This window comes from Ammospiza caudacuta, chromosome 21 (assembly GCF_027887145.1).
Source record: "Ammospiza caudacuta isolate bAmmCau1 chromosome 21, bAmmCau1.pri, whole genome shotgun sequence".
Lineage (NCBI taxonomy): Eukaryota > Metazoa > Chordata > Aves > Passeriformes > Passerellidae > Ammospiza > Ammospiza caudacuta.
This window is the reverse complement of record NC_080613.1, coordinates 6,361,970-6,374,246: the sequence shown is the minus strand read 5'-3', so window position 1 is coordinate 6,374,246 and position 12,277 is coordinate 6,361,970. Positions and strand designations below refer to the sequence as shown.

Here is a 12,277-nt window from a genome sequence, read left to right as displayed (position 1 = left end):
TAAATAACTTATTGGCCATGTCACATGAATATCTGGTTACCTCACTGAATGTTCCAACAACCCTCAGGATCATTTCAAAATCTCTGAAGGTTAAAGGATAAATGACTGAGAGCAGGATATTAGCTATACCTCCTCAATGATCCATCCATTCATCCATCACTAGAATTTGGTCATTTCTTCCAATTTCTAAATTCCTTGTCTGCAAAACACATTTAACTCAGACTTCAGAGATCCCCAAGTCAGAAGTTGTCAAACTCCCCTAATTATCAATGCCCTCACTCACTGTCTCTAGACCATGACAGTGGCTCAAAAACCCAAACTCCAAAATTAGAACCTGTAATTTATATTTCCTGGCCCGGCCAAGGCACCCTGCAAAGCTCTGGGTGTTGGTTGCTTTAAAATTTATCAATACATTAAAATAAACTACAAAGATCTGCTGAAAGAGAGAAAAGTTCTGTATCTCTCCAATCAATTCCTTCAACTTTAAAAGCTCAGTGAGGCTGAAGAGCCTGGTTTCTGTCCCCTCTGGTGGGGGGGATCCAGCTGTGGGTTTGTTGAGAGTCAGTGCAGCACAGCAAACCCATCCAAGAGTGGCAGGCAGCCAATGAGAGCAGAGCTCTGGCTAATCTGTGTCCAAAAACTGGTGATTAACATGCCCAAGTGGGTCCTTGCAGGAGATAGGTGACACAGAGGTTGAGCTGAGAGGACAATGGGCTGTGATTAGCTATTGTTCAGTCACTGAGTGCACGGAGCAGAGAATGGGCTGTGATTAGAAGGTGGGTCTGGGTGATTTCCTGCACTGCTCCTGCCCTGGTTACCCACCTGAACAGAGGGAGGGCTACACAGGCAACTCACTGTTTGATTTCCATCAGTTCCCTGTGATTTTCCACCCTAGGTCCCTTTGTGACAGAAGTGAGGTGCATGCACTGCAGTTTGTTGTGCACAAGTGGAATTTCCCCCCAGCCTTTCCCAGACCATTTTCTGTGTCTGCACATTCACATCACGGGGACAAACCTTCACTGCTGCCCAGGCAAACAGGGCTGCAGCTCCTTTTCTCTGAGCTGGTCACACAACCAGGACTCCACGCGTTCTTGTCCCTCCCATGGTTAATTATAGTGCCCATCACATTCATCATCTCACCACCAGACTGCTCAGAATGTGACCCAAACACTGCACTTATGTTTCCTTTGCCATTTGCTCCCTTTATTCTGAACTTCCTTGAGAAAGTCTTGTTAATGACTGACGTATTATCAAAGAAATGAAAAAGCTTTCTCCACCATTACTGTGTACCAGTCTAATTATTTTAACCTTGCCTGATGCTTTTAGAAACCTTGACACATCAGGCTGCAAACAACACAAAAAGAGACAAGAAATGTACCTTCAAAAGCAGCTCATTTGTTCAATGATCTGTACACCATGATGCACTGATGGAGTCAGGCAGTGATTCAAAAATTTAACAGTACCTGACTTTTTTTTTTTTTTTGCTAGAACAGAAGGTAAAGAGAGAAGGAAGTACTTCTAAAACTAAAATTTTGAATTTTGACCTCTCACTTCAGGTACAAATCTTTTCAATTCATGGCATCAAATACAGTAATGGGCACATATTGCTCATCCTTTTTTAATATATATATTTCTGCACAAATTCTTCTTCGCTTTAAAGCAGTTTTCTTCTTGCCCTGGACATGTTTTCACTCCTACCTGTATTTATCCTCACATTCCATTTATCTCCTGTGGGCACCAGCTTTGTGCAATCTTTCCCCTTATCTATCCCAAGTACACAAACTCCTCTCTGCACCTCTCTCCAGAAATGCAGATATCCTCCCACTCAGTGAATTATGGCTGCCCTAACCACCAAAAAAACCCCACCTCTTTATGGCAGGCAAAACATCTGAAAGTAGGGAATTTAGTGATGCCATATAAATTCATCAGAGCACAAAACATGGTGAATTACAACATATATCAGTCCACAGCTTTGAAGCCAAAGTCAAAATTCTCTTCAATTTGAAGTTCAGGTACTTACCTGCAAATGATCAGTTATGCAAAACTCACCTCCAGCTCTCTGACTATCTTGATAATTGACTGTTGAGTCTGTGCAGCACATTTCTCCTTCACTAAACCCTCATTTTTCAGTTCAAGTTCTTCATTAGCTCTTAAAAGGTTCTTGCACTTATTCTGGAGCTCCTGCAGCTCTGCATCCTTTTCTTTAACTGATCCATCAAGTCTCTAACAAAAGAAAACAAGTAGTTTTACAAAATTTAGTCTAATTTGAAACTGCAAAATACAAAACCTAACAAAGTTCAGAAGAATATCCAAGGATGACCTGGAACATGTTATTTACACACCTTGCAAAAAGAGCTCAATTTAAGATATCAGAAGTGAAATAAAATGATACAAAGAAGCTTTCCCCACCTATGCAACCTTTTCAGTATTAAAAAATGAAGTCAAGGCATGCACCTTTATCTCCAGGTACAGAGCAACCTCATCTCCTCTCTGCATTGCTGAATACCATCTCTAATTTTTACTCTGTGAAAACTGAGCAGGGCCCTGTTACCATTCAGGCAGGAAAATTCCCATACAGGACACTTGGGGCTCCCAGAAAAGGAGATAAAATATTTCAGCATCTATTCATCAATCTCCACTTTGTGCACAATAAACTGAAAATCATGAGCACTTCAGAGCTTTTACAACAGTGACAATCCTACATAAGTATTAGTAAAGCTTTCTTCCCCCTCTGTCCACACGCTTCACAAAACTCTAACAAGAAATCCTGGGGAATGTCACACACTCTGTAATTACAGGTCTGTTCTGCAAATACAGTATTATGAGAAGTGAAGGATTATCTTCAAAATCAACAATAACTCCAACTACAAACGTGATTTTGTAATAATTCCCCACACAAAATCAAATGATAACTTTCCATTTTTCATTTCAGAGTAAGTCTACCTACCTCAAGCAGCAGATCCTTGTGATTGACACTGTCTGTCAGCTGCCTTATAACAAGTTCTTGGCTCTGCAGTTTCTGATTGCTTTCACTCAAAAGAATATTGTAATGGTGTTCAACTGCTTTTTCTTTCTCAGTCATTTCACCATGTAATTTCTCTAGTTGATTTCTAAGGTCCTACAAAAAAAAATGAAACTGAATATGCAGCAAATCAGCTTTAAAGAAAGTTTAAGACTAACAACCCACACTGTCACTGAAGAATGTACTGAAGCCACTTTCTCTTGGCATAAATGAATACAATTAAAGAAAGAACAACTTTCAAATGAGATGTCAGTATTTTCTTCCATAAATCTAGGTTGTTGTTTAAATGCTTTTCATACAAAATGGCTGTTCCACAAGGCTGTTGGGAATATTATGCACAGAGATGTTGTCAGAATGAACATTCATTTCTGAGTCAATTTACTCTCTGGCTAGAAATAGGAGAAAATTGCTTACAGGTGATTCAGTTTGTCATTTGCCTTTTTTCTCATCACACCATGAAAATTGTTGCACACTGGTTACTCTGGCATCAAACAAAAGGTCAGAAATGTTAAAAACTTTTTTCTTTTGACAAGAACACAAACTTCAAATGACCAACCAGGTCAAGCTCATGATCAGAAGGGATGAACAGAACTTGATCTTGACTCTGGCTCTGCTAATTACTTCCTGCAGCTCCAAGACTATCTGTATTTGTTCTACATCTTAGCTTCCCAGGAGAGAAATGTGGACATTCTGCTCCTAAACCACAAGAACAATCTCTTTCAACAGCTTCTACACAGCAGCAAGTCCCAAGGACTCTGTTAGGACCAACATGGAATGCTGCAATGGAGGAGCAGCAGGTCCTAAGCTGCACCAAGCACAACCCCAGCTCTCCTCTGCAGCCCCACACATCTGTCCCACTCCAGCTGAAAATCCACAGCTCTCCATGGGCTTTCAAAGTCTGGCCACCTGACAAAGCCTTGGCTCCCAAGAAGTAACATCAAACAATTCCTGTTCCTGACGCTCTGCTAGGCACCAGGACCATCACTGCATCTGTGTGAATATATGAGATTGTTAGCATGGATTTATAGCCAGCTCACAGATAGAATGGAAAACATTTAAGAGCACAGGGCAGTAAAAAGATTTCCAACTTGGCTTCTCTGTCCTTTCACTTTCTCTCCCACCACCACTGTTTTGTGTCACTTCCAACATTTTTGCTGGTTGGTTGGGGAGTTTCAACACTGTCAGCTGAAGGAGACACCAACCTCATTTTATAAACTTTTCCTCTACTGCACAGATTGTGTAGAAGAAAGAGAGGTAGAAACTTGTAACACAGGAGCTGTTACCTAAAATTAAACAATTAAAACTTGCAGGAGACTTTATACTATCTAAACTTCTGTTCAGACCCAAAGAACCAGGTAACACAGCCTACATCTTCAAATAAATGTTTGCTATTTATTCCCCAAAAGGGCCCATTTGTGAAGTAGCATGAGCCCTTTAAATAGTTTGCACATATGGTAGTTACTTATAAACTTTATTTTTACCTCCATAGGGATTTAAAATTTAATAGTTGTTTCTTATTCTAAGTCCAAAGAAATAGCACTAGTGACATTTTAATTGTAGCCTCTTTACAAACTGTTTTATGTCCTTTCCTTGACTTAATTACCTTGCTGCATGCAGGTTCATATCAAATCCTTAACATCATTTTATTACTTCACTGTTTTATTTCTGTTTATTTTGCACATTAAATGCAAAATGTCATTTACAAAGCCTTTTGGTTTACTTTCTTCATTTTAGCTTCATCTCCAGGATTCAGCTAAGAAACACCTAACAGCTCCCAAAACCCCCTCAAATGTTATTCAAAGAATGATTACACCCTGACCCTCAGTTCTACAAAATTATTTTTTTTTTCAGGAGCAAAAGAACCACTTGCTTGACTAAGAAAACTGAAGAACAGCAGAATCAGGTCCAAGTTTTGTCTAGATACCCAAACTCTCCAATATGTTCCTGTTTTTCCCTAACTGCTGCCTATAAATACAAACTGCAGTGGGAAGCTCTGATAATTGCAAAGGCTTTTGGCTCCAAGTTGTGGAACTCTTCAAGTGGGTCACATTAAACCTATTCCCACACAGCACTGCAATTGGAAGCAAAGGATCAACAGCAGTGTTATCACATTCCCTGTGCTGCAAAGGTCACTCCTTGGCTTTTTTAAATGTTATTTTTATGCTATCGTGTTACTGAGTGGCTTGAACTGACACATTACCTGTAATTAAACTTCAGGGGACTTTTCATCCGGCCTGCAACTTCAAGTGACCAACACTGTGACTCTTAGTGAAAACCAGAAGCAGCTTGGAGATGACAGACATGCAGAGTTAGAAAGATGCTGCTGCAACAACCTGTTATCTCATCTCAGTGCTCCTGGTGCACAGCACCTGCCAGGTGCAGAAACCAGAATTCTGCCCTAAAACAGCAGAACTCACTAATGGCCAGGTTTATGGGCAGAACTGGACTGACAAGGGATGTAATTGTGGATAAAGCAGAACAGCCTGTGTGAAATTTCCAATTTGTTCATAACTTTGCCTCTCCTATTTCTACCCCCAGAACTCCCTAAATCCTTCCCAAGGCAAGCTAAAGGTGAGACTGAAAATTACCTTCTTTGCATGAGCTGGAATTGTGTAACACACCAAACTATCCATCACTGTAGCAGCTTGTTTGAACTCATTGACCACTCAAATTGTCTGGGAGAAAATCTATTGGTTTCTATCCATTGACTAGCAAGGGTAATACAGTACCTACAGCTCTCAGAGCATAAACTTTACAATTCTCTCTGCCAACCTTTTCCCCAAGAGACTTTCCTATGATTAATGATAGCTGAACTAAGAAAAATGAATGTGAAACACTCTAATATAGAAGACTGGAGCAGATGCCTCCCCCTCCTTGTCAGATGAAAACCAGTTTGGTGAATAATTAAGTTGTGAAGCTCCAAAATCTTCCTCTCAGGCTAAACTACAGCTAGGAAGACTAAATAATAAATTCTGCCTAATGAGTTATTATGCATTTCCCCAACCAACTGATCAAATATGAATATCTAGTAAATACACTTGAACTGTCTACATTTAGGCCTGGAGAGAGAATGTGAAGTGTTTAGTCATGTAAATTTGAACAAATTTCTCAAGGAAGAAGCATTCCAGCCCTGTTACAGGCACAGCACCATCACAGCCATGAACAACATCAAGGATGAGATGTTTATTCCTCACCAATAGTGTGGAAAAATATAAGTCCAAAATTTCTTGTTCCAAAGAGCTTTAAGTGATGTTTAACAGCATCTTGATAGTGATGCTTATTTGGAAAGCACAGAACAGAAAGAGCTTTAAAAGCTCTTTCAGATGCCTTTTAAAGTTGCCCACCCTAAGGCAGGAACATGGTTCAAGAACATCTAAACCCATTAATACAGGAAACTGCTAAAATTGGACTAAATCTCTGATCTGGATGACCAGCTCACGTGTAACAATCTTATTTGATTTAGTTTCACCTTCTTCTTTTCCAGGACAGTAATGCCCAATTCATGTCCAGACAAACTGGGTTTACAGCAGGCCCAGAAATACATTTTAGGAGGGTTGTTTGGGGATTTTTAATGAATATATGCAAAATTTAGCATTACCTCAATTACAGTACATGGAAAGTCACTGCAAATTTCCCTGTGAATGAGTGAAGAGCTAGGGCAGCAGTTCATTACAGAGATTGAGGGCATTTTCTACAGTTTATACACTTTTTTTTGCTAACTTTATTTCAACAAAATAGAAACACTGATGAATAGGCATCTTGGAGCATAAATAGAACTGAGTTTTTAAGGCTGTCTCATAAAAAGTTTGCAGCAGATCACCGAAGCAGCCTCCTATTTGTCAAAGAGCAAAATCTCACAGCATATTGTTTAACTCCCACATATCTACTACTTAATGGGCAACACTTCACAGGCAATGTGGTTCTATCCAATGTACTTGCAGCTCTGAAATTGAAGCAGCTGTTCTGCAAGGAGTAGGAAATAGGTTAGGGATATAATTTTTATAAGACTGCTCATCTTTTGGCAGGAATGCTTTTCCCCGAGGAGCTCATCATTTACATGAAAAACTTGGACATAATGGAGTCAAACAGGGCTTCTGTAATCCAGCTAACTTCAAATCCCCTAGCAACTCCCTCCTCAGTCCTATTTTTCCTGTCTTTCCTGTACAGTTATATTCTAGCTGCCCTGAGAGATGAAAAAAAAATCTGAATAGAGAAGACAGTTAAATATAAAATACTTCAAATCAATAAATGTTCTTTGTGGCTGTTTCACTGACAGCAGCGATCTGTTCTCGCTCTCCTTAACCTCAACACCCCAAAGAAATCTCAAAGCACACCAAAGATAGAGATTTTGTGATGGCAGCCAAACCACAGTTGACAATCAAACAAAAATGCTTTAAATTGGGAGTAGGAGGGGGAGAAGAACTTCATTTATTTGCAGGTAAAGAGACCCCTCTGCTGGTTTATAGGAATAGTGCAGGAGCAGCAATTTCCACATCTCCCTGCTTTATTAAGGTCCTTATTTAATAATGGAACCAAAACATCTAGTGAATAAAGACAGGCTCATTAAATCTTTTATGTAATTTCATATAGCAGGAGACTAATCCCTGACTGAGGAGGATCAGACTGTGGATGCAAGCAGGACTCTGCTCATTATGCAAATGCTGCCCTCCTGGAAGCAATGGTGAGAAGACTTTAACAAAATCCACACGACAAAGCATTCAGGTGAGAAGTGGTTTGTGTCAAAGCCTCAGCAGAAGGTGCATCCTTTTTCCAAATGAAGAAAAGGAGAAACTCAGTCATTCACTTTGTTGCATCAGCTGTGAGTGCTGGGAGCAGGAGAGCTCATCTGAATGCCCACAGCAAGGTAAAAACCCTCAAGAGAATATGAAGCAGCAGAATTAATGAACAGCACCTCATTTTTATGTTAAACTGTGATCAATTAATCCTGTGCTTTGGGTCTTTTACGAGCAGAGGTTATTTAATATACAGCCTTTACAGTGACCCTGCTAGAAGAGCAGAGAGCAGGCTGAGGTTTGGCTCCAGGTCACAATTAGAAGAAAGTTTAAGTAGTGAAATTTAAGATAATCTATAGACATGCAACAAGAAAAATATGGCAGAAATGTAAACATACATCATCCTGATGTTCAGATTCTCCCACCAGAAAAACTGGATCAACAGTAACCATTTACCACTTTTAAAGGTTAATGTTTTTTTTCCTAGGACCTAACTATCAAAATTATATTTAAAATATTATTCTGTGCAGATTATGTGCCAAAATTTTCCTCAATCTTCACACACAGCATTAGGCAGTGTCAGGCATTTCCTTCCCAGAACTTATTTAAATTAAAAACCTAATTTTGTTAGAAAAGGACCTGCAAAAGCACTGAATGATTTCTAGACTAAGAAATAAAGCAAAAATGTGATAATAACATTAATGGTTTTGTCACTTCTGCTCTTCTGCAGCTGTGCTTCATCCAGCTCCTTCTCCATTTTCTCTCTTTGCAAATTGAGATCACTCAGCTCCTGCCCAGTGACTTTGATGATTCTCTGCAGCCTGCGGTTCTCAGCGTCCTTGCTGAGGTTCTCTGAGCGCAGCTCTGCCAGCAGGGTCTCCTTCTCCATCAGCAGGGCCTGGAAATCTGCAGCTCCCTGAAACACACAACAGCATTCAGCCTCCAGAAAGGGGTTTGTGAAGCCTGGGAGTCTTTACTACCATTGCATCCCACAGCCCTGCTCCTCTTCCCAGTGTATCAGAACTGGGCTGCAAAGAAACAGTGAAATGACAAAACAAGGAAAGTGTAACACTAAAAACTTCCTCTCCTGATGTAACAAAACTTTCCATGACATCCAGTGCAGGCTGAGAAAGTCTGAGGTGCCAAAGAATGAGACAAAGGTTGACGTGTAAAGGAGCCCACAGTGCAGACAAGGTCATGGCAGTATTATTGATTCACAGAGCTTTAATTACATCCAACTATTTCTGGAGTAGAGTCCAGTTTCAGTCTGGACTAGGACAGGAAGTTACTGAGTCTTTCATGGAATCACAGAATTAAGGGTGGAAAAGACCTTTAGGATGGAGTCCAGCTGCCAACCTTAAGAATTAAGGGTGGACAAGACCTTTAGGATGGAGTCCAGCTGCTAGCCCAGCACCAGCACCATGCTCACCACCAAGCCACATCCCCAAGTGCCACAGCTGCACATTTCTGGGATGGTGACTGCACCCTTCCCCTTGGCACAGATCTATTTTGTGCTCCACCACACCGCTACAAGTGGCCCTGGAGCAGAGCAGAGGTGACAGGAGCAGAGGACTCTGCAGCTCCTTTTACTCACAGAGAGCTGCCTTCAGCTCAGGGCTGGAGCTAAGGGGCAGAGTGATGAGGAGCAGGACTCACTCTGCACTGTGGGCTCTGTGGACAGCAGGGATCAGTTGCACATTTCTTAAACTCAGAACTTTTTTTAAAAAAATCATCAAGTCCCTTTTCTCCTTCACATACACACAAAAAGCATTATTAAATCACATTTTCACAAACAACATTCCAGTATTTTATAAATAGTGGTTTCACAGTTATTGTATAAATAAGTCCAAGCAGGTGTCCTGCACCCAGTTCAACTCTAATAGGAAGCCTGTACTGGCACTCTACTTTTGGGCAAAAAAAGCCTCAAGATAACCTCAGCTCCCCAGATATTTGTGTCTTTATTTTTAACTTATTCTGATATTACATATTTCTTAAAAATTCTCAATTGGTTTAGATTAAAAAAAAAAAAAAAAAAAACAAAAACAAGAAGGAGAAACAAGCTAAGTTATTTTAACATTCTATTGTTCAAATAATTTTATTTAGGAGGTTTATTTCAAAGTAATAAAGATTAAAAAAATTAAAACAACATTTTAAACTGATTTCCATTCCTCTGCTTTCAAAGATAGCAAGCACAGCCTGCTGTGTGGAATTACAGTAAAGGGAGGAGCAGGAATGGGGGAAATCAACAACAAATTGCTTGTTCTTACCTTGAATTTCTGGACATGTGCCTTGTGAGTTGCCTCTCTTGCCTTAGCCAATGAAGCATTTAACTCCTCAATTTCAGAAGCCAGCTCCTCATTCTTTAAATAAAGTGAAATGAATATTATGTAGGAAAAGTTATTTCCAAGGGATGGCACTGCAGTAATTTCTACCCCATCTCATTAAACATTCATCCAACTACACAAAACACTTACAAGAACACCAAATACATCATAGTAAATCTTATATGAAGAAATTCTTGCTCTTATACACTCACTAGACTACCTATCACTCAAGTGAAGTATTTCCCACTCTTCCACACAATCTGAATTTCAGCTGATGTTGACCTCTCTCATTTTAGCTGCCTTTGACAGCTCCACTTACTCAACAACATAAAATACCCCTCAGATCTTCTAAGTGGTGCTCAGAGCTGATAAAAATCAGTATGCAGCTGAAAACATTTTTCTTCCAGGCTCTTAAGGGAGGAAGATACTTAACTGATACTTTCTCCTCTCTCCTTCAGCCCAAGAGCCCAAACTGCAGACAAGCAGAACTGCTTGGAGAGGTGACAGCAGTGACAGGGACCCACTCAAAGCCTCCTCATGGTTCCAGTGAGATCAGACCTGCCACACACACACAACACCTCCCCTCTGTGGCACTTCAACAAACCAGCAAGATCACAATGATCCTCACCTCTTTTTCCTTTGCTTTTAAGGCAACAGTTAGTCCTTGGATAGTTTTATCCCTTTTCAAACCATTCTTCTTTTCAACAGCAAGCTCATTTTCTCTCTCTTGCAGCTCTTCTTGCAGGGACTAAATTAGATTATGTGAAAGTTGCATTAACTTCCCACTAAGAAACTGCAAATTAATAAGTACACTCTCTCAGAGTTCTTGGAGCTTATTACTCAGATTATCAACATAAAATACAGTTCCCAAAATGAGAGGCAGCATCTTAAAGAAGTGCCTGGAATTTTGTATAAGAAGGGAGCAGGCCATGAGCATCAGCTTCAATATTTGATGAGTGTGTGTCTCAGCTTTACTGAAAATTGCTTCAAAAACAGGAGGGGTCCTCCTGTCATCCCACATAAAAGAGAATTTAGCAGAGGACCTGCTCTGCTTCCCCTGGAGTCAGGGCCTCTGTGCCTATGAAAGGATAACAGAGGGAGCCCAACACTGTAAGGGGTCAAGGAAACAGGAGCCAAACTGGAACTTACCTGAATTTTTTTTTCAAAGGAATTTCTCTCATTTTGAAACTCCATTCTAAGAGCCTGTAAGAAGAAAAGAGTTGTTATGGCCACTGTCATTCATTCTCAACACAAATACACCCATTAAGCATTAAAGTGAAGCAAAATGAGCTTAAAAACCCTGGGCAAAAAATAAGCCAGTCAAAACTAAGAAGAAAAAAAGAAAATAGAACAAAAATCCTCCAAACATGTTCCTCCATGCATGAGACAGAACTCAGCACTTGCTGAGTTAATAGAGGTGCATTTTTATGTGACATTTATCTTTGTCAGCAAGATGCTTTTATCAAGAGAGATTTTAATTAGCACTTTTCCCTGGGGAGGTGACAGAATTATTTGTTTTGGAAAAGTAATCATACATAAAACCAGAGTTGTGCAAAGGTATTAATCAGATTTTTTTCTCCAATACTGCCCCCCAAATGATCATATGCACTCTGTCCACCTCCTGTGAAATGATTAAAGATGAAGCTGTTTTCACCTTGACACACAAATACTCTTGTGAAACCAGGGGGTTTCCTGGCACAGACTGATTTAATTGCAAGATCACCCAGAACAGCAAACTTTTACTACCTCTAATCAATCCAATCAGAAAAGTTTCTTGACACAGACAAAAAATGTGTCTATGTACTGACCTGAGCAATATTAAGTTCCTAAACAAAAGGGAAGAAAAAAAATCTCAGATGCTTGACAGCCTCCATAATTAACTTTCTTAATTCTGCCAGCTTTAATTTTGTCTTTGAATAACCAATAGGAAAAAAAAAAGAAGACAAGAAGCCTCAGGCCCTGTTTCTACATTCCAGCTTTCAGGATCTCTGTCTTCCTATTTAGGAGCCAAGTGAAATAAAAGACTGATGCTTGTACCTTTTGTAAGCTAAAGGGCAAACCTGCACTTTATTTTATGAGAGGTTTTTATGCCTACCTCCCTTACCACAGCTTTTTTTCCAGCCCATAACAGCAGAGACACTTCCCAAGAACAAATTCTCAAGTCACATTCGTAACTTTTATAGCAGTTATGTCATCCA

General features: G+C 40.0%; 1 protein-coding gene across 1 annotated transcript in view; it reads right to left on the bottom strand.

Annotated features, from left to right (window-relative positions):
* The window catches only part of CDK5RAP2 (CDK5 regulatory subunit associated protein 2), a 71,465-nt gene that overhangs the window by 49,969 nt on the left and 9,219 nt on the right, over positions 1-12,277 (bottom strand). The window contains exons 9-14 of the mRNA XM_058818104.1: positions 11,229-11,282; positions 10,708-10,827; positions 10,023-10,115; positions 8,453-8,671; positions 2,948-3,118; positions 2,050-2,223 (exon numbers count right to left, since the gene is read on the bottom strand). Coding sequence (XP_058674087.1) covers positions 2,050-2,223; positions 2,948-3,118; positions 8,453-8,671; positions 10,023-10,115; positions 10,708-10,827; positions 11,229-11,282 — 831 coding nt within the window. The remainder of the gene's footprint in view (positions 1-2,049; positions 2,224-2,947; positions 3,119-8,452; positions 8,672-10,022; positions 10,116-10,707; positions 10,828-11,228; positions 11,283-12,277) is intronic.